The sequence below is a fragment of the Notolepis coatsorum genome (assembly GCF_963971535.1).
Source record: "Notolepis coatsorum genome assembly, chromosome: 14".
In the NCBI taxonomy this organism is placed as follows: domain Eukaryota; kingdom Metazoa; phylum Chordata; class Actinopteri; order Aulopiformes; family Paralepididae; genus Notolepis; species Notolepis coatsorum.
The window spans coordinates 48892715-48916118 of NC_140178.1; the positions used below are offsets into that span (position 1 = coordinate 48892715).

General features: G+C 47.4%; 1 protein-coding gene across 1 annotated transcript in view; it reads left to right on the top strand.

The window, feature by feature from the left end:
- Positions 1-324: 324 nt before the first annotated feature.
- shmt1 (serine hydroxymethyltransferase 1 (soluble)) overlaps positions 325-23404 on the top strand; it is a 59394-nt gene continuing 36314 nt past the window's right edge. Inside the window, exons 1-4 of the mRNA XM_084329860.1 lie at positions 325-443; positions 1286-1393; positions 3118-3263; positions 3598-3713. Coding sequence (XP_084185986.1) covers positions 1310-1393; positions 3118-3263; positions 3598-3713 — 346 coding nt within the window. The 5' untranslated portion in view covers positions 325-443; positions 1286-1309. The remainder of the gene's footprint in view (positions 444-1285; positions 1394-3117; positions 3264-3597; positions 3714-23404) is intronic.

Here is a 23404-nt window from a genome sequence, read left to right on the forward strand (position 1 = left end):
GTATTGACTCATCTGAATTTCTACAGTTTCACTGTTTGGCTCCTTTAAAATATTCCACAACATTGGCTGGATCAATCCAGACAATTCTTGTATACAGACAGTGAAACAAGTAGTGTGTGTGTGTGTCAGTGTGCCTGTGGCTGTGAGTGTTTGTGTTTCGGAGTCTGTGACGTACAGGCGTAGCCGCGTAGATAATACAGCACTGAGAGTGTGCGTTTGATTTCTGCTGCGTAATTCTTTATTTTCAAACGACACCCAAGTGGGCGTGGTATAGCACACAAATACCGCCTCCTTGCGATTTGATTGGCAAGACGTTTCGCGGACTTTGCACAGACAGGGGAAGAGTGATTTCATTTCATTTCTTTATATACACACACATCACACACACGCCGAGTTTCAACCGGTCCGTCGCTGACAGCAACAGCTGCATCGCACTGCCTCCGGTATGTACACAAATAAAACCAGAACTAATGTATCTTCGAGATTATATTTTTTCCTGATGATGTACAATATTATATTTGATATGTAGCGGAAGATACCTAGTACCTACATAACTTGGTCATATTCATTGAACATTTGTTAATTTTTGTTTTGTTAACATTTGTTTCTGCAAACTCACTAAACCAATGTTAGTTATTGTTGTGTTCTCTTCGCTACCTGCACCTGAAGTGCAGTGTCTCGGACAGCTAACCTCAGCCCCACCGCCTGGTGACCTGGTCAGCTAACGTGCTCGTTACCCGCGTGGCCGTGGGCATTGTTCCTGCAGATATGTCGCGGGGAATCTAGCCTGCTCGCAAAAGTTTATAATCTATATAGTTATTCACATCTGCGTTACTCAGCGCTGTTTGTAACTTGGGTTCTTGTGCTTGTTGCTATTCGACCAAAGCAGATAATACGAGTCATGCGCTCAGCCGAACCCATGCCTGCTGTCAAATGACCCATTAGTTTGGATTGGTGGTCATTGGTCAGACTTGGATATATAGATGAAAGGAAGAATAGACAGACAGACATCACAACTTGTTTTTTTTTAATTGTCTTTGCTGTATTAAGCAACTACAACTGTATGGACGTTTCATCAACCTAAAGTTGGCTAACACGCATGTGTTTTGGCTGTGACGTTGTATTTCTCCATCTTATCAGTTTAAAGTTTAACAAACGGGGCACTTGGGTTTACCATGTTGCAATACTGCTTTCAACAGCCGAGGTGGGCTGACATGCGGGGAGGGACTAGTATTGTTTTTAAATGTGTTTACACACCGACGTCATGTTTTCTTCTTCTCTTCAGATCTCCAGTGTCTTGAGAGTAGCCATGTCCCTGACCAACGGTAACAAGGACCTGTGGGACTCCCACAACAAGATGCTGTTGGAGCCGCTGGCCCTCAACGACTCAGAGGTACAGTAATGCTGGACATGATTACAAAATAATCAATGCATGATCGATATGAGTCCAACTATCAAAATGAACACTTGGTTTATCTAGTAACAATGCTGTGAACTAATTATATTCAAAGATTAGATTAAAACGTATTGCCATTATACAGCACAAGTATAGTACAATGAAAAGAAGTTTGGCATCCAACCAGAGTGCAGATGTAACAGTACAGTGCAATATACAATGTACATACTTTATAATAATACTTTATTGTAAGGATTTAATTGCATTATATTTGTTCTTTAAAGGGAGAATCTGTACTGCTGTCAAACAGTGACCTCGTGTGACCTCGTGTGGGTTGGAGTTGAGTGGGGATAGGGGGAGGGGTTGCTATTGCTCGACACACCCCAGGCTCTGCCAAGAGAGGTCTGGAGAAATTTATAGTATAATAAGTGCAATAGCTAGCAGGGTTATTTTGCCTAGAGGTCGCTGTTTGGCGGCATTACATATTTTACCTTTTGTTTAATCATTCTCATAATTTATGTTGCCTTTATTTTTTTCGTATTCACCTCGCCACCATCTTTTTTTTTATTATTTTTTTTATCTACTTTTTTCTCCCATTTTCTATTTTTCTCCCATCCCAATTTCGTATCGTCCAATTCTACCCTCCCCTGTCTCGTACGCTGTTAGGCCATGCCTCCCACAAGCCGGCTGCAATGTGGACAAAGCCTTGCATCACGTGTCCCCTCCGGTACTCGAGGAAGCAGCCGTTGCATCTTTTCACCTGCACAGCGCGATCTCTCAGCGGCGGGGGTCTGCGCGGGAGGGACACGCCGCCCCCGTCACTTCCTGATTCTGCTGCGCAGGTGCACCAACCGACCTGTAGGAGTCGCTGTCCACAACGTCCGATCCCCACCCATCAGCTTTCCCACCCCTAACACTGCCAATTGTGTTAGTATGAACGACCAGCCAAGCTGATAGCAATGCGGAGAGCTGGGCTCGAACCCAGCGTCTCCTGCATTGGTGGCGAGTGCCTTGCCCACTACACCTAGCTGCCCTTCGCCGCCATCTTTGTTTTCGTAGATTGCTATGAACACATTTCAATGAGCTGATGACTAATTCACTTTCATGGGGGCGACAGTGGCTCGGGAGGTAGAGCAGTCGTCTGGTAATCCGTTGTTTCCCGGTTCAATTCCCACTCCTCCTGGGCAGCGTGTTGAAGTGTCCTTGAGCAAGACACTTAACCCCTAACTGCTCCCGATGAGCAGGTTGGCACCTTGCATGGTTGCCGTCTGTGTGTGAATGGGCAAGATGCGAGGAACAAATCTTAAAGCGCTTTGGATAAAAGCGCTATATAAATGCACCACTTTACTTCCAAGTGTATTCTGCCTGTTCTTTTGGTTCTTGGAAGTGGCATTTCTATAGCTACGTTTTTAACACTGAAGTGAACGGGCACTTCTGCATCTGCATCCATACCTCACATTACATCAACCTTGACCAAGCGACCTTGGGTTCTATGAAAGGCGCTATAGAAATTTGATTTATTATTAATATGGTGGCAAAGTGAATAGTAATAAGTAATTCCAAAAAAATATATATACGGTATATCAAAATGAATGGAATAGTGTCTGAATACATGGCAAATCCTTGACTAAATGATAATTATCGAAGCCAATGTCAATTGAATAAGTGGAATGTATTGATCTTTTGCATGCCTATCTATAAAGTAACATTGTGTGTTTCAGGTGTATTCCATCATCAAGAAGGAGAAACGGAGGCAGACATATGGTCTGGAGCTGATCGCCTCTGAGAACTTCACCAGCAGGGCTGTTCTAGAGGCCCTGGGATCCTGCATGAACAACAAGTACTCTGAAGGATACCCCGGGCAGAGGTACACACACACACAACCTATTAATATGCATAAATCACACTTTGATAGCTTACAGAAATGGTTTTCTACTAGTTCATGGGGTATTGTTCATACCAACTTTGCAAGGTGTCATTCTATTTTAGAAAGGCAAATTACATGTTAAAATGTTGCATTGAAAATTATTTGAAAGTAACTAAATATGCTTTCATTCAACATAGAAATCAATCAAGTTGGTATCAAAACATTTCCAGTGTAAATTAGCCCTACTCTACCAGCACTCACAACTATTTTGTCCTTTTTTCCTGACATGACTTACTATAAGCCTTGTTAATAATTGCGGTGTGTGTGTGTTCAGATACTATGGTGGTACAGAGTATGTTGATGAGTTGGAGAGGCTGTGCCAGAAAAGGGCTTTGGAGGTCTTTGGTCTGGACTCTGAGAAATGGGGAGTCAACGTCCAGCCATATTCTGGTATGATATACACAACACAATCAGCCATACTCTGGTATGATATACACAAGTCATATTCTGGTATGATATACACAACACAGTCATATTCTGGTATGATATACACAACACAGTCATATTCTGGTATGATATACACAACACAGTCATACTCTGGTATGATATACACGACACAGTCATACTCTGGTCAAGCGCAGAGACTCAATCGCATCGTCGACCCAAAAAAACAATTTATGTGTGTTCCTGTGTGTGTGTGTGCCGCCCATCGCAAGTGTGTCGTTGCATGCCGAATAAAGACTTCTAAAAAGTCCTGCATTATTATTATATGGTATGATATACACAACACAACACAGCCATACTCTGGTATGATATACACAACACAGTCATACTCTGGTAGGATATACACAACACAACCAGCTATACTCTGTTGTGATATACACAACACAGTCATCAGGGAACAAACTTAACTTTTTGACTTACCAGCCATTTGGCTGGTAGATTTTTAAAAGTACCAGCCGGGCAGATTTTTTACTAGCCAAAAATGATAAATAGCTTTTTAGTATATCGCCATGTGTTATTATTACATATAATACTCTCATATGCTATTTTCAATTAATATCATAAACAACATAAGGAATATTAGCATAATTTTGAGTGGACTGAAGGAATGAGTCAGCGTTAATAGTTTTAAATGCAAATAATTTATTGAAACATAGAAGTGGGGTCGGGACACACACACACACACTGTGTTTCAACTCACCACCCCCGCATCATATTGTAGTCCGTCTTCAAACTTCCACTCCTCTCAATACTTTTTTATATTTGAATATCAACATTATCTGTCCATCCTCAGTAATCCTCAGTTTACTATAATATACTCCTGTCCTGAGTCCTGACTAGTGACTCCGTCGTCTTTCCAAACGCACGCACACACACACACAGGGAAGGGGAGAGTGCCCCCCCCCCCCCCCCCCCCATTTCCCTTTCCTCAGTGCTGTTCACTGTGGCTCTGCCTCGTCTGATCATCAGGATTAGCTTGTTAGCTTACGTTAACGTTGTAGTGATTGGTACATAAACGTTCATTTCGGGCGATGTGGGCATAAAGGAATGGCGACGGTGCAAAGCATGTAGCTGCATTGGACTCGTTGTGAGAAGAAAAAAAACATCACAGACTTATTTCGCGTCTGTAGGCGCACTGCTGTGTTAACGCTGCTGTGTTGACGCTGCTGCTCTGTTTTCAAGAAACAACACTGAGTGGGCGGATATCATATGACTCGCGGAGTTGCTAAGGGTTTTTCAAAATAAGAGTATCATATGAACCTGAACGTTGCTAGCTGCCGGAGCCCAGATATTATGACTGGAGCTGCGCTTGGGGCGGCAATGAGACCCGCACAGGATTTTCAAAATAAGATTATCGATATGAACTACACGCCAGCTGGCGGGCAGACTACTATTTTTAGCCGCCAGACTGTAAATCTACACGCATTTGGCGAATGGCGTGCAGTTATTTTGTTCCCTGACAGTCATACTCTGGTAGGATATACACAACACAACCAGCTATACTCTGTTGTGATATACACAACACAAACATACTAGCTATATCTTTATACAGTTGGTTTGATTTTAAATTATAACACGTATACATGCAGACATATCCACTAACTCTTAACATATTAATTAATCAACTCTACTTTTGTAACTAACTAAAAGGGTTCAAATAAACCACATCAAAAAGACAAATCCTAGCTTGGTTCTCAACATCATTTTTGTCGTCATGGCAGCTCCTCTCATCAGTACCGTCCTCACGGCCCTCCCAACAAAAGTCTTATCCATCAGCTGTGCCTGTTAGCTGGCTCAGCTAAATGGCTATCACAGATGAACAATGGACAGACATAGGCTGTGTCTGAACGTTCATACTGTCTACTATGTAGTGGGCATTTTGAGTATACCAACTTCATTGACAGAAAATAAGTGCAAAAAAAAAAGAAAAAAAAATTTAAACTTTTGAAGGGACACGATCTTTAACCTTAATTCTATCATTGTTATAGTCTGTTGTGAGGAGGACGTGTAAATCGTACATGAAACTTGGCAATGTTTTGTGTGTCTTGAGAGCATCTCTACATTTCGTAGCCGCATTTCTGCAGACCCCTCTCTGATTGGTTGAACTCCATTTCTGCAGACCCCTCTCTGATTGGTTGAGCGAAGCACCTCTCTGATTGGTTTAGCTCGTCACGCAGTAAAAGGCGGATGTAATGTTATCATATCAATCAAAGCTAGTCAGACTACTACTTGACCTGACTCCTAGAACCCACCTCACCCCTGCCCACTTTGACAACCTAGGATGGCTTAGAGTAGACGACCGAGTACAGCAACTTGCAATGGGCCTGGTCTACAAGATACACTACGCGACCAAGGTACCCATGTACATGTCAAAATACTTCCCAAAGGTCAGTGAATACCACGATCACAACACCAGAGGGTTTCAAGTTCAAGTTTCAAGTTTCAAGTTTCTTTAATAGTTGTCATACAGAAGTACAGAATACTTTTGTACAAAATGCTTCTTACTGTTGCGCTCCAGAGACTGTGCATGACAAGATAAGTATGAAATAAAAACATAGTAAAAATTAGAAGAAAAAAAAAAAAGAGGTCACAGTGTTCAGTTTAGACATATGTACAATGTTCGTAGACGTAGTTACCATACAATATACAATACTGTGCAGTGTACTAATATACAATACTATATAGTGCAAGGCATAAATGGACATAAATGGACGAGGTGCAGTTTAGGTACAATTCACAGTAGGTGTACGAGTTGTAGTGCAAATCCTTTATCAATAAATATAAAGTGTAAGTGTGTTTGTGTGATCTAAAGTGTGGAGAGTGGGTGCTGCAGTGTGTTGTTTGTTTGAGTGAGTGTGTGTGTGCGTGTGGGTGTGTGTGCTGTGTGCATTTGATGGTTGTTGCATAGTGATTATTGTTCGTTTAGCGATTATTGTTCGTTTAGCAGCCTGATGGCCTGGGGATAGAAGCTCCTTCTGAGTCTTTCTGTGCTCGCCATAAGACTCCGGTATCGCTTGCCTGACGGCAGCAGTTCAAAGAGGCAGTTGTTCGGGTGGCTCGAGTCCTTAATAATTCTCTTAGCCTTCCCCTTGCACCGCTTGTTGTAAATGTTCTGGAGGGTGGGAAGCCCCCCTCTAATTGTGCGTTCGGCTGAACGTGTCACTCTTTGTAGTCTGCTACGGTCTTGTGCAGTGCTATTCCCAAACCAGGAGGTGATGTTGCCGGTCAGGATGCTCTCTATTGTACATGAGTAGAAGTTCCTAAGGATCTTCTGACTGACTTGGAACTTCCTTAGGCGCCTGAGGAAGTAGAGGCGTTGTCGTGCCTTCTTCACAACACTGTCAATGTGTGTGGTCCATGTCAAGTCCTCGGATATGTGGGCTCCGAGGTACTTGAAACTGTTCACTCTCTCAACTGGTGCCCCGTCGATGCTGAGGGGGCTGTAGTCCTTGACCCCCGACCTCCTGAAGTCCACAATCATCTCTTTTGTTTTGCTGACGTTCAGGGAGAGGCAGTTCTCCTGACACCACTGTGACAGGTTCTCTACCTCTTCCAGGTAGGCCCTTTCGTCGTTGGCAGAGATCAGGCCCACCACTACTGTGTCATCAGCAAATTTGATGATGGTGTTGTTGTTCCGCTGTGCTACGCAGTCATGTGTGTACAGGGAGTAGAGGAGGGGGCTCAGAACACAGCCCTGGGGGGCCCCTATGTTGAGCGTGATGGATGAGGAGGTGCAGTTGCCGGCTCTTACCACCTGGGGTCTGCCCGTCAGGAAGTCCAGGACCCACTGGCACAGGTCATAGTTCAAGCCCAGGTCCCTGAGCTTGGCTATGAGTTTGGAGGGGACTATGGTATTGAATGCTGAGCTGTAGTCGATGAACAGCATTCTCACATAGTTCCCCTTCCTCTTGTCCAGATGTGATGCTGCTGTGTGCAGCACATGGGCTATGGCGTCCTCCGTGGACCTGTTGGGGCGATATGCAAATTGCAGAGGGTCCAGGTTGATGGGGAGGGAGGAACAGATGTAGCCCTTCACTAGCTTCTCAAAGCACTTCATGGCTATGGAGGTGAGGGCTACAGGGCGGTAGTCGTTGAGGCAAGCGGGCGTAGATTTTTTGGGTACAGGGATGATGGTGGACTTCTTCAGACAGGTGGGGATGACGGCCTGTTCCAAGGACAGGTTGAAGATGTCAGTGAATACCGGGGCCAGTTGGTCGGCACAGACTTTTAGGACGCGGCCGGGGATGCCGTCCGGTCCTGCTGCCTTCCTGATATCCACTTTTTTAAAGATCCGTCTCACCTCATGCTCTGTTACCCTGAACACTGAGTCTCCATCAGCAGACCCCCCCCCCCCCATTGCCGTGGTTTGTAGGCTGGTGTTGTTATTCACAGCCTCAAACCTCGCATAGAAGGAGTTGAGATAATTTGCTAAGGAGATGTCACTGTTCAGTTTGAGGGGGGTTCCTTTGTAGTCTGTCATTGTTCTGAGGCCCTGCCACATGCCTCTAGAGTCAGCCTGTTCAAACTGAAGTTCAACTTTATCCCTGTAACGCCGTTTTGCCTCTATTACTGCTCTCCTGACGTTGTATCTTGCCATCTTGTGTTCTTCCATGTTGCCTGTCACCAGCCCGGTGTTGTATGCTGATGTGCGCACTTTCAGAGCCTCACGGACGGATTTGTCTACCCAGGGCTTTTGGTTTGGGTAGATATTAATTTTGGTGGTGGGGATTATTACTTCTACCTGAGTACAGACATAGTCAATCACCGTTTCGGTGTATTCGTTAATATTGGCTGTGTTATCACGGAGTACACTCCATTCTGTGCTTCCCAGCACTTTTGTACAAAATGCTTCTTACTGTTGCGCTCCAGAGACTGTGCATGACAAGATAAGTATGAAATAAAAACATAGTAAAAATTAGAAGAAAAAAAAAAAAGAGGTCACAGTGTTCAGTTTAGACATATGTACAATGTTCGTAGACGTAGTTACCATACAATATACAATACTGTGCAGTGTACTAATATACAATACTATATAGTGCAAGGCATAAATGGACATAAATGGACGAGGTGCAGTTTAGGTACAATTCACAGTAGGTGTACGAGTTGTAGTGCAAATCCTTTATCAATAAATATAAAGTGTAAGTGTGTTTGTGTGATCTAAAGTGTGGAGAGTGGGTGCTGCAGTGTGTTGTTTGTTTGAGTGAGTGTGTGTGTGCGTGTGGGTGTGTGTGCTGTGTGCATTTGATGGTTGTTGCATAGTGATTATTGTTCGTTTAGCGATTATTGTTCGTTTAGCAGCCTGATGGCCTGGGGATAGAAGCTCCTTCTGAGTCTTTCTGTGCTCGCCATAAGACTCCGGTATCGCTTGCCTGACGGCAGCAGTTCAAAGAGGCAGTTGTTCGGGTGGCTCGAGTCCTTAATAATTCTCTTAGCCTTCCCCTTGCACCGCTTGTTGTAAATGTTCTGGAGGGTGGGAAGCCCCCCTCTAATTGTGCGTTCGGCTGAACGTGTCACTCTTTGTAGTCTGCTACGGTCTTGTGCAGTGCTATTCCCAAACCAGGAGGTGATGTTGCCGGTCAGGATGCTCTCTATTGTACATGAGTAGAAGTTCCTAAGGATCTTCTGACTGACTTGGAACTTCCTTAGGCGCCTGAGGAAGTAGAGGCGTTGTCGTGCCTTCTTCACAACACTGTCAATGTGTGTGGTCCATGTCAAGTCCTCGGATATGTGGGCTCCGAGGTACTTGAAACTGTTCACTCTCTCAACTGGTGCCCCGTCGATGCTGAGGGGGCTGTAGTCCTTGACCCCCGACCTCCTGAAGTCCACAATCATCTCTTTTGTTTTGCTGACGTTCAGGGAGAGGCAGTTCTCCTGACACCACTGTGACAGGTTCTCTACCTCTTCCAGGTAGGCCCTTTCGTCGTTGGCAGAGATCAGGCCCACCACTACTGTGTCATCAGCAAATTTGATGATGGTGTTGTTGTTCCGCTGTGCTACGCAGTCATGTGTGTACAGGGAGTAGAGGAGGGGGCTCAGAACACAGCCCTGGGGGGCCCCTATGTTGAGCGTGATGGATGAGGAGGTGCAGTTGCCGGCTCTTACCACCTGGGGTCTGCCCGTCAGGAAGTCCAGGACCCACTGGCACAGGTCATAGTTCAAGCCCAGGTCCCTGAGCTTGGCTATGAGTTTGGAGGGGACTATGGTATTGAATGCTGAGCTGTAGTCGATGAACAGCATTCTCACATAGTTCCCCTTCCTCTTGTCCAGATGTGATGCTGCTGTGTGCAGCACATGGGCTATGGCGTCCTCCGTGGACCTGTTGGGGCGATATGCAAATTGCAGAGGGTCCAGGTTGATGGGGAGGGAGGAACAGATGTAGCCCTTCACTAGCTTCTCAAAGCACTTCATGGCTATGGAGGTGAGGGCTACAGGGCGGTAGTCGTTGAGGCAAGCGGGCGTAGATTTTTTGGGTACAGGGATGATGGTGGACTTCTTCAGACAGGTGGGGATGACGGCCTGTTCCAAGGACAGGTTGAAGATGTCAGTGAATACCGGGGCCAGTTGGTCGGCACAGACTTTTAGGACGCGGCCGGGGATGCCGTCCGGTCCTGCTGCCTTCCTGATATCCACTTTTTTAAAGATCCGTCTCACCTCATGCTCTGTTACCCTGAACACTGAGTCTCCATCAGCAGACCCCCCCCCCCCCATTGCCGTGGTTTGTAGGCTGGTGTTGTTATTCACAGCCTCAAACCTCGCATAGAAGGAGTTGAGATCCACAGCTCCACAAATCATGTAAAACCCAGATTCGGCTCAAACAAGGGACTAAACACGTTTCGCAACTATGCCACATCAATGTGGAACGCCCTACCTAAAGCTGTAAAGGAATGTGAATCACTACCCACTTTCAAAAACACTCTCAAAAAACACCTACGACTACGTGAGACTGCAATTCGAAACTGGCCCCTACAAATGTCCTAACCTAGTTGTACAGTAAATGACCAAGTAAGGCTTTGTCAGTATTCCAATGTACAGTGTAAAATGTGTGTGTCCCCTACCCAACCCCCCCCCCCCCCCCCCCACCTCCAATGTACAGCCCTCACCCAACCCACCCAACCCCACCCCACCCATCCAACCTCCTCCAATGTACAGTTTCTACGCCAAATGTATATACACTCCTTTTCTGGACACTTTTGTATCACAAACAGTACTGCATTTGCAAATCTGATATGTCATAAATGTATAGATGTAGCAGTACTGTATCTGTATGTCATGTATGTCATATATGTTATGATGAATTGAAAATGGGGGACCCTGATGTAAACAAGACGAAAGTCTTTCTCTGGTCTGCATCCCCTTAACAATTGTATGTATAGAGCTGTACTGTACTGTACCCATTCTGCAATCTGTTAATAAACTTTTCAATCAATCAATCAATCAATCGCGTATAACGTTATTTCGCGTGACTTCGCGGTTTATTCATAACGTTATGCACATTTCACAACACGGCCAGCTGTCAGAAACTGTACATTGTAACGTTATGTTATTTCGCGGCCTGCCCATTTGATGTTCCCAAATCATATTCAGAAAGTATCACAGAGACTTCTATTGACCAAGGAATTAGTTATTATTAGTAAGACACAACATTTCCGTAGCAATTGACCACCAGACTCTTTCTCTTAAGGCATTAACTGGGTTAATTAATATAAATGTTATATTGTAACTGTCTAGTTACACATTGGTTCCGAAACATGTATGTTCCAGGCTGCAATTAAAACTTTGAATCTGAGAGAGCTCTGGTCAGCGAAGTCTGCAAGCGATTATTATTGGTTTTTAAAATTGACAAACTAATTACATAAGCCTATCCAACATATGTGTAAAGGCACACACAACATATTCCAGTTAACGGTATATATTTTTAATGATTCGTTATGGCGTAATCAATACTTCCATGCGTATAAATTGCGTTCGCAACCTCCATGTTTTGGGGCTATTCATCAGAAAACTCGGATCCGGGATTCGGCTCCCATCCGTCGGGCAAGAACTGTGGGTTTTCAGCCTCTCTCTCTGGAGCTTTGTTTTGAGTTTTGACTCCTGGCTAGAGGAGCTTGTCGCGGCTCATGCGCATGCGCACGCTCGGCCAATCAGAGAGGGGTCTGCAGAAATGGGCTCAACCAATCAGAGAGGGGTCTGCAGAAATGCGGCTACGAAATGTAGAGACGCGTCTTGAGAGCTCAGCTGCATCGGTCCCCCTGGAAACCCAGTGGAGAGCAAACATTAGTGGACTGCACTATTTCCTTAACCATTTTCAATTGCAGTAGTCCTAGGTAGAGCTGCCGCGGGTTACCGCATTACCGCGGTATCACTGTTACGTCACGCCCACCGCAGAGTTAAGCTGAATACCGCATCACAGCTGTTTTTTATTTAATTAAAAAAATGTATAATAGTAATATTATATTTCTTTTATCCACTTTTTCTCCCTTCTATTTTTCTCCCATCCCAATTTTAGCCGTGCCAATTCTCCCCTCCCCTGTCTTGATCGTTGCTCGCATGTGCCCCCCACTGGTCGGTTGTAGGGAGGATAGAAGCCCATCGCATGTCCCCTCCGATACATGTGTAGGCAGCCAGTCGCATCTTTTCATCTGCCAGCGCGGACTCTCATTTGGCGAGGAGTAACGTGTAGGAGGCTCACACTGCCCCCGCCATTTTCCTGTCTCTGCTGTGCAGGCGCCCCAACCGACCTGTAGGAGTTGCTATTTACAACGTCCAGATTACCACCCATCGACTTCCCACCCGCTAACTCTGCCAATTGAGTTAGTATGACGGCCGGCCCAAGCCGGAGGCAACGCCGACAGCCGGATTCGATACCGGTGTCTCATGCTTTGGTGACGAGTGCAATGTCCGCTGCGCCACCCAGCCGCCCAATTTATTATAATTGTGTATAGCCTATTTTCTTCACGCCATGTGTTTGAAAGTTAACATTCTGATCGAACCCCATGTTCTTTTACTTCTTTTTAACTTTTACAGCATATTTTTAGTCTATGGGCAATAATTATTATTAGAGGCTCCATTTTTCGTGGACGAAAAATACACCAGTATTTTCCCGACAACATGCTACCTGCCACGACAAAATCCGTGCCTTGGTTATCCAGATACAGATTAATTATCGTCTCAGAATAACTATAAGTGGCTATGCGTATTTTACGTATATGGGCTAAAATTGAGAGAATAAATTGAGAGCGGCTAAAATTGAGAGAATAAATGCGAAAATGGCTTCATTTAATTTATTAGACCTTGTATTATTTCATTTAATTATTATTATTTCTTTTAACTTTTTTGTTTATTATACTTTTTTGAGGACATACAAATCAAAGTATATGTATGCATTATTGTATTGTCATTGTCCACATAGAACAGATAACAACATTAAACAGAAAACAAAATTAAAAGTAAACAATAAGACAAACAAACACTGACTTGGTCGCACAACAGAGTCATCTCAAAAGTGTATATATATATAGTATATCAAATATATAGCACATGTTCAAGTAGGGCTGGGCGATATGGAAAAAAATCATATCGCGATAACGATATGATAATGTTATCATATTTCTCTATATCGATAATTATCGAATTGTTATAAGTATAATTTTTTTTTATTTTTTTTATAACAACAGATGTATGTTTATTTTGCAGCAATTCTTTGTCATTGCCGCCATCTTTAGTGTTACATCCCCTCACACTCCAGTTCTCAGGCTGCAGCTGGTTTAAAAGCGAAAGTAAACCGGCTTCTCTGCTGGCTGTGGCTCCAGGGGAGTTGAACAGTTCTGGCTCTGCTCGTTTATTTTCTATCTTTTGGCGCTTTTTTGGTGGACAAACCACTGCACATGTGCACCGTGACTCGTGACTGGAGTCTAGTTCTGCTAGCACACATAGCCTACTGTGTACAGACGGTTTCAAACTGTATTTTAAATTAGAAAGCAAACAAAATAAATGGACAAGAGAAAAATACATTTCAATTTGGTCAGTATTGTCATTTGGACAAGCAAAGCCATTACTTTAAGTTGCAGGCAAGAAAGACAAGTCTGTCCACTGTCTCTGGTTTTAAAACTGCCCTGTTGCAGGTCACTAAAAAAAATATTTCAATATCGATTATTAAAATATATCGCAATATTTATCGTTATATCGCCCAGCCCTATGTTCAAGTACCCAAATATGCTTCTCCAATGTATATATCAAATAAATCACGCTGTATTATTGTAACTGAGGGGTACAATTCCCTGACTGTATTGAATAAGTATGGTATCATTAAACCACTACTGAGTTATGTACATTACTACTGGCCATACAGTACACATGTATATGAGATGAACACCCACACAATAACACGGCTTAACAAGAAAGTACTGTTTATAATAATATTTATTAGAAGAGCACCAAGATTATCTTACATTTATTAAGATTGAGAGTTGCGCTTGTAAGGCGAAGAATGTGCATGAATAGGTCAAGAGCGTAAGTCCATGAGCATATTACGAAGGGGATAATTAATACCACCTGTAGCATAAGAATTATATATGGTACACTAGTAGGTCAGCTGGAGATACTAAAGGGGTTCCCTCCGGTTGTAAGCCAGCAGGGGAGAGGATTTGTCGGTAGCAAAAGTCTGGATCAACGAGGAATAAGGAGACTCCAGGTACAGGAGACAGTGCAATAATCCCTTGATCCGTAGACAAAGCAACAGCTATTCTCCGGTGTGCAGTGCCGCATGGAGGAAAGCTAGCCAGCCTCAGAGTCCTAGAGGCGGGCTCGACGGTGCTCCTCACAGGGTAAATCTCACACGGTAGTGGGTGTAGACGATTCTCTGCTCCAACAGCCACAGGACCAAAGCATTATAATCCAGCCGAAAAGGGCTCTGTAGTCGTCGGTGTAGGTTATCCAGTGTACATATCCACACGGTTCTCGTCTAGGGCTCCTCGGATGACGGCACAAGGTTAGGCCGCCCGGCCTGGATAAGCACACTAGCTCGGTACGATGAAACGTTGGTAATGCTGGTCACTGTAGAACGGTAGCCGCACGATACACTATACATAATAGACTATTACTTAGAATAGGTCGAACTCGACGATACAGCGTTAAACTCTGACACTTCAGCTATCAATTCGCACGCGGTCTCAAGGCTCTATTTCGGGGCAAAACGGGCCCACTTCACAGCACGTTGTATCGTGGTGAAGGCTTCAACTTGTTGGGGTAACACGTTTCTAGGTTAACTAACTGCTGTATCCACCTGCGACGTATTTATACGTAAGGTGAACAATCTAGTACCAGCCTTATTTCTGTCTCATATTACTGCGCAGAACCGGGCATGTTCAGGCATGTCTTAGCTGTGACTTTGAACTAGACATTGAGGGGTATGGCCGTGGCGCCTAGGGGATCGCTGTCCAATAGGAGAACGAATATTATGGTCTGGCCTGTACTAGGTAAAGGGATATTCCGTGTATATGTACAAAGAATATACAAGGGATATCAGACGATATACAAATACTATACAATATATCTCAAGTGTGTGGGAGCTTAGAGGACTGTATATAATTATCACCTTAGGGGGTGTGGTAGGATGCCTTAACTCTTAAACTAATTGTACCAAATACACAACTGAGTGAATAACTTAAAATGGAGTCACCTAAACTAGAAAGAGCGAGGAAACTGTTTGAATCATAATGCTTTTATATAAGCAAAAAAGGGAAAAAAGATACATACAAAATATTGTTATCACGTTACACAATGCCTAATTAAATACTATTACTAAATTTAGATGGGCGCCCAAATAGTTCTATTAAAGTGTTCTGGCCAAACGTTGCCGCGGTTACCACTGTCAGAGGAACAATTCCCTCTGCAGGATGAGAGAGATGGAGAGAGTTAATAATCCTGGGGGTGAGAAAAGGACCCGGATGAGTTCTGTGATGAGGTGTAGTAGACCGCTGCGTGGTGATGAGGGCGGGAAGACGCTGCCCGGTCCAATAGGCGCCACCAGTCTGCTCCTGCAGACCAGATGCTCCGCTGTGGTGGATCCGAGTGTCTCGCTCCGCTCCGTGGTGCTGCACGGCGCACGCCGACAGCTGCTGCAGACACGCTGGTCCCCTCTGTACCACAGGCTACTGCTATGGCTACTACTTAGGACTAGTTGTGTCCTTTTACAGCGACACAGACCCTCGACACAGACCCTATCTAAATGTTCTCTGGTCTGTGTTATATATCGACTGATATGTCCAGTGGAGCAGCTATCTAAGCATGAGCCGAAGCTACTTTAGGTATTAGCGCCAAGCTAGCTAGCTTCGGCTAACTGGTAACGATAGATGGGGAATACTATAGTCCGCTGTAATGTGCTAATCCCAGACGTTTACTAAACATCGAATTAGCTGGGTACTAAAACTCGCTCTCTCTTGGTGGTATAATGTCCGCTTGGTAAGCCACTTTACATACTTGGTCACCGTCAAACTATAACGTTAACAAGAGCACCGCTGGGTGTACGTTTTCTCTCTAACGTGTCCGGTCAAGTTCAACGTCAACAAGCTCATAGAGAAAGTGACGCATTTACGAGGGAACACTAAACCACCTCTGGCCCACTAGATGGCAGCACCGTCATATAACCTGAGATGCCATCAATAGGCAGACAGTGTAACATTATGTGGTAAATAATAACTTAACTCCCACATATTAACTTAAAGGGGGATTATTTTAGGTCTAATTTTACCTAATTGCAGACCCTTCAGCACATCAAGTAATAAATATATATATTCGGTTTAATCTGACCCTTTGTAACAGCCGCCTCCTAATTAGTCCGCACCTAATTAGATAAGCATAGACAGATTAACCGCACTGTCCACTACTCAATGTCCGTTGTGAGGAGTAGGGCAATTCACAAAGTCAGGGGGTCATGGTCGTCATCAAGAGAGTCGGGGAGCCTTGGCAACTCTATCAGCCTCGCCACGGGTCGGGTGTATGTCCGCCCCTGGACGAGCACTTCTGCCGCTCTGACCTTTCCGTCGGCACCAGTGATCACTTTGCTTACGCGGCCGGCCGGCCACATAGCTCGGGGTAGTGACTGGTCGATAATCATGACGACTGTGCCCTCCGTCAAATTGTCTCTTTCTTTTACCCATTTCTGGCGGGTCTGTAGAGACGGTAGATAGTGGAGGAGGAAACTGTTCCAAAACTTGTCAGCCAATACTTGACTGTACCTCCACATTCTTCGGCCGTTCGCTTCTTCAGGTCTGTACACTGTCTGTGGGAGCGCGGGGTCCAGCCGCCCCATCAAGAGAGTGTTGGGGGTGACTGGGTCGACATCTGCTACATCACTTGAGACGTAACCGAGGGGCTTTGAGTTCAATACTCCCTCGATCTCCGCGAGGACTGTCGTGAGGACTTCTTCCGCCACGGTCTGGGCCCCAAGCACGGCGTACAGGGCTGTCTTTATTGAACGTACTTCTCGTTCCCAAGTTCCACCGAAGTGAGGTGCATTCCAGGTTAAACTGGAAATCAATCTGAGAGGGAGCGAGGTGGGTCTTAAGTTCTGGGCCCATAGCTTGGAAGCTCTCTCTCAGCTCTCTTTCTCCGCCTTTGAAGTTTGTCCCGTGATCAGACAATAATATAGACGGTTTTCCTTTCCGCGATGTGAATCTCCGGAAGGCCATAAGGAATGAGTCCGTACTCATGGTTGGAAGGAGTTCTATGTGTATCGCTCGGGTGGTCATGCATTTGAATACAATACCCCACCGCTTCTCCGTCCCTCTTCCTTTCTTCACATACAGCGGGCCGAAACAGTCCATACCGGTGGAGTGAAAGGGCTTGTCGCCGAGTCGGAGGCGACAGGGGGTTAGGTCAGCCATCCGGGGTATACTGGGCTGTGCTCGCCACTTGCGACAGTCTAGACAGGTCCGCTGGAAGCGTCGTACTGCTTCTTTTCCTTGCAGTATCCAATAGCGACGTCTGATCTCCGCGAAGACTCTCTCTGCCCCGGCGTGGTGCACGTCCTCGTCGTATTTCTTTATGATGAGCTCTGTGACCTTGTGTTGGCTGTTTAAGACTATCGGGAACTTGACGTCATCCGTTAAGTCTGGGGCCCTCCTCAGACGACCACCCACTCTGATGAGATTATGGGCGTCGCTCTCAGGGGCCAAGTGGAGCAGTCTGCTGTCTGACGGGACTGGCTTTGATCCCTGCAGACAGTCTAGCTCGTCGGGGAACGAGTCTCTTTGGGCTCGCTGTAGCAGAAGGAGTTCTGCTTCTTCGTAGTTAGCTGCATTAATGTCAGTAGTGGACGGAACCTCAGGGTGGTGCCACAGGAATGTCTTTAACTGCGCACTCTCAAGGGTGGGGCAGTCGTCTATGTTGGGATCTGTGGGGACTAGTGTGTGTGTCAACCCACAGAACATAGATTTCTTCTTCTCTGCCTCCTCTTCACTCGCCTCCCGTGGGGTGGGTGTAGGCCACTCTTCTTCCGGGAGCTTGAGGAACTCGGGACCGTCACTATAGAGATTGTGACGTGTGAGGTCATCCAGGGACATTCCCCGTGTGATGACGTCGGCTGGGTTCTGCTTTGTGTCCACATACCTCCAGCATGCTGCTTCTGTTAAATCTTGGATCTCTGTGATTCTGACTCCCACGAAGACCTTGTATCTACACGAATCGGACTGGATCCATGTGAGTACGGTCATGGAGTCTGACCACAGGATTGTTCTTTGCACCGGGATGCTGAGTTCACGTTGGATTAACGTGGCGAGTTGCGCTCCTACTAGGGCTGCGCAGAGCTCTAGACGCGGGATAGATTGTTGCTTGCGGGGGGCTATTCTTGAGCGAGCCAGGATGAAGGCAGTATGTATTTCTCCTCCCTCCTCTCGGGCCCGCAAGTAGGCCACCGAACCGTAGGCTACTTCGGAGGCGTCGCTGAAGACGTGCAGGTCCATCTGACACGTCTCCGGCCTCACTGTGGGTGGGAAGTAGCTGCGGCGTATGTTGACACCTGGGAGCGAGCTGAGTTCTGTCTCCCACTCTCTCCATGTGGAAGCAAGGTGGTCGGGTATGGGGTCGTCCCAGCCCTGGTCCTTGTCCCATAGCGCTCGTACAATCATCTTTGCCCTGGTGGTGTAAGGTAGAATACATCCCAACGGGTCATATTGTCTGGCGAGTGTTCTGTATACACTCCGTCTTGTGGTCGGTAGTGAAATCGACCTTCCCTGCTCCTTGGTCAGGGGTGTGTGTCTATAATGGAGCGAGTCTGTTTTGAAGCGCCAGACTAGTCCTAATGTCATTTCTTGGGCTTCTCCTGGGATGGTCGCCATCCAGGTCTCGCTGCTTGCTGCCTTGTCCTCTGGGGAGAGGCTGCGCAATACTTGAGGGTCGCTGCTGGCCCACTGCCGGAGATCAAAGCCGCCTTTGATCAGAGAGGCGCGGAGCTTGAGTAGGAGGGCCTCGGCTTCTTCTGGCGTCGAGACGCTTTGCAGACAGTTGTCCACGTAGAAACTATTTCCTACACTTTGTCGGACCTCTTCATCAGCTGCTGGGTCCTCTGCGACGTGTTTTTGCAGTGCGAACGTAGCACAGCATGGTCTGCATGTGGTTCCGAAGGGGAGGACTTCCCATTGATAGATGGATGGTTGCTCATCCCCGATCCTCTCTCTCCATAAGAACCGCAGCAGGGGCTTGTCCTCTTCCACTAGTCGCACCTGCAGGAACATCCCTTTGATGTCGCCGCTGATGGCCACCTTGTTCTGGCGGAAACGTAGCAACACGCCTAGTAGAGAGGGGCCGAGTGTTGGGCCGGGCAAGAGCTCTTTATTCAGATTTTGTGATCCGATCTGGTAGCTGCAGTTAAACACAATACGATCCTTGCCGTTGTGGTGGACTTTGTGGTGCGGCACGTACCATGATTCGGTCGTCTGATCGGCCTCTTTAATGTCAATTCTCTTTATGTGTCCCGCTGTGATTAGCTTGTCAATCTCAGCGCGGTACACAGTAGCTTGAGCGGGGTCTCTGGCTAGGCGCCGCTCTGTGTTCGATAGATACCGCTCCGTCGCTTCTTTTGGGGCGTGGAAGGTAGGCATACCCTCTCGCCTCAGGAGTGGAGTTGCGTATCTCATCACTCCGTTGACTTTGACTCTCTTTGTCCCCTGCTCGAGGAGGGCTATGGCATAAATGTCTTCCTTGGAACAAATGTGTTTCTTTTCGTTCTTAAAGGGCATTGTCTCTAGTGTCCATAGCCTCTCGACGTGCTGTAAGAGGGCGGTGTCTTCTTCTGTCACTCTGGAGTGGAGGCAGCGAGTGGCTGCTGTTCGGTTGGGAGACCTGGAGAGGGGGCCTTGTAGTGTCCATCCTAGGCGGGTCTCGACTGCTGCTGGACAGCCTCTGGGCCCAGTGTGGACCCGGTCCATCGGGACGATGAGGTGTGCGTGGTCGGATCCTATGAGCAGGGTCGGGGTGGCGCCGTCTATGAGCGGTATAGGTAGTTGACGCAGGTGCACGTATTTGTCCATCAGCTTGGCGATGGGGTAGGTGTACTGCGACAGGCCTATGTCTTGGCTGGTGAAAGCGTTAGTGATCCTATACCGTCTCTCTGGCTGCCCGCTTGCTGCGATAGTGAAGGAGACGTTCTCACCCTTGATCGTCTTCAGGTCTCTTCTTATAGTCCGAATCGTCATCGTTTCTTCGCTCTCCCGCAGCCCCAGCTGGGCCGCAGCGGACGCGAGGAGAAGGGTCTTTTCTGACCCGTCGTCAAGGACGGCGTAGGTGTCCATGACCTTGTCCTCGTAGCTCAATGTTACGCGGACCACCTTCAAGAGCACCCGGGCGCCCCCGCTGCTGGCGGGGTCAATGTACATAACACTTGCCTTTGTGCTGCTTGAGGGTGCGGGCTTTCTTCTGTTACTGTCATGTAAAACGTCCAAGTGGGCTCCGTCACACCGACTACACCTCTTCTTTAAGCGGCACTCGGCTGCCATGTGACTGCGCGCACAGCGGTAACAGCGGCGGTTGGACTTTATCCATTGACTCACCTCGTCGGCGGTCATCTTCTTGAACGTGTCACAGTGTGACAGCCAGTGTTCCTTTTCGCAGTACTGGCATACAATCTTCCACTTCTCTTTCGTCGAGGGGGTGCTGTGGTTCTTGTTACGCGGTACTGATTCGGCTTGGTGCATGACGGTCACCAGCCTGCGGTTATCGTTTGATCTCCTAGGTCCCTCTCTGGAGCTTGGTACGCTCCGCACGAACGTATCCAGTCGTAGGCTGCTGACTTCTCTCGCCAGGAAGTCGGCCAGGTCTAGGAGGGATGGCTCGGGACCGTTGGGATCACGGTGGTCCTTTTGCCGCCTGAAGCGCTCTTGTCGGGCGGGCGGAAGCTTCTCTAATATTCTTTCAACATTAGAGTTCACGTACAGTTCGTGCCTACCCTTTTCCTTTTGTGCCCCCAGCATCCCTACCAGGGATTGTACCTTGATAGAGAGGTCATCTAATGAGCGATTGTCTGTGGCTGGGGGTAGACGGTCAATATTCCTTATCTCTTGTATTACGTAGTCCCATATGCGTCCATAACGTTGGTCGAGGGCTACTAGAGCCGCGGTGTATGGGGTACTTGAGTTGGAATATGCCAGCGCTATATTATGCGCTCTGGGCACCTTCAGGTGCTTGAGTAGGATAGCATACTTGTACGTCTCATCGGGGACATCGGACATCATTGTCTCTAAGCACATTCGTAGCTCTGTGTACTGTGCTCTGTTCTCGTGTGTGAAGTCCGGGAACGTCGGTGTGCCAAGGTACGATGCCATGGATGGCTGGCACATCAGTGAGCGTTGGGGGAGAGGCCTCCTAGGCGAGTCTCCTAAGTGTCGTGGTGGGCCGGTACCTGGTGGGCACCAAGGCCCGGGCACCCAGGTGCTGTTCCTCGGGGCTGGTCGTGCGTCAAGCTCACCCGTGAGTTGAGTCGGGGGTCTGTAACGCAGGGCCTCGGGGGTAAAGTCTGGGCTGTACTGGACCTCCTGGTCCTGTGGAGTACGATGCTGCTGTTGGGCTTGACTTTCCTCCTCTTCCTCTTCTTCTTCCTCTGCCAGGTCTTCTAGATCCTGTAATCGTCTATTTAGTCTCTCAGCGGCGTAGGCCGGTTCTTCCCTGTTGCTGGGTCTCGCATGGACCGGTCGGGGAGGGGGTTCGGAGACGTGTATAGGCTCTTTCTGTTGGCCGGGCTCCGGGTCGCTTGATCGGGTAGGGGAGGGTGCCCTAGACCCTTGTCTTGACGAGGCCCTGGAGCTCCGTGCGGAGGGAGGGGGGGTTGCCCTGGCTATCAGTTGCTCCATTATCTGCGCTTGTAATTGGTCGCGCTCGGCTTCGCGCTTGATGTGAGCGAGGTCGCGCTCTGCTTCGCGCTGGGCTTGGGCTGCGTCGCGCTGTGCATTGGCGGCTTCGCGCTGTGCATCGGCGGCGGCGCGCTGGACTTCGGCGCGGTCTCTTTCCATATTCTCTTCCGTCTGGAGGCGTCTGGTCTCCAGGCGTATGCGGTCGTCTTCACTCCTTTGCTGCGCCTGGAAGCGCTCTCGCTGGGTCGCAGAGTGTTCGCGTTCACTAAGGGCTTGCGCTTGGAGTTGCGCGTGGAAGCGTTCTCTTTGGTCTGCAGATTGTTCGCGCTCACTTAGTTGTTGAGCCTGCAGGCGGTCTCTTTCCATGGTAGAGTGTTCGCGCTCACTTTGGTGTTGCGCGCGGAGGCGCTCTTGTTCCATGGAAGAATGTTCGCGCTCGCTAAGCGTCTGTGCTTGGAGTCGATCGCGTTCAGTGGAGGCTGCCAGGGTGGCGATAAATGCCTGCGCCAGCATCTTGTCCGCCTCGCTGGGGGAAGACACTGATGGAGGTGATCGGCTTCTGGCAGTGCTCGTTGGAGATCCGTTCTCCTGTCGCGCTCCGAGGAGGTCCATCTCCTGGGTGCGCGTCTCTTCTGGTGGTGGGTCGGGTTCCGTCCCTGGAGGGCTTTCTTTATCCTGGAGCTCTCCGGGGACTATCCCGTTGACGTTGGCGGGGGATAAAGTCATGTCATGTCCCTCCTGGTACCCCCGTGAGCTTGGTCAGTTACGTTAGAACCCACTAGGGTCTCTACTGGCAGGGTCGCCTGGTCGGTAGGGTTTGACATACTTTTACTATCCGCTTTTTCCGCGTTTAACGTCTGTATAAAGCTAGGTAGTAGACTGGCAGCGTAGTCCTCTAGGTAAGGAGGTGGCTGCCGTCTGCGCTGCGGGCGATCTAGCTTAGGAGAACCGTTTGTGGAGTGTTCATCGCTGGCCATGTCAATATTAATATTACGCTAATTACCATCCGGCTCGAAGGACCAATTGTAACTGAGGGGTACAATTCCCTGACTGTATTGAATAAGTATGGTATCATTAAACCACTACTGAGTTATGTACATTACTACTGGCCATACAGTACACATGTATATGAGATGAACACCCACACAATAACACGGCTTAACAAGAAAGTACTGTTTATAATAATATTTATTAGAAGAGCACCAAGATTATCTTACATTTATTAAGATTGAGAGTTGCGCTTGTAAGGCGAAGAATGTGCATGAATAGGTCAAGAGTGTAAGTCCATGAGCATAT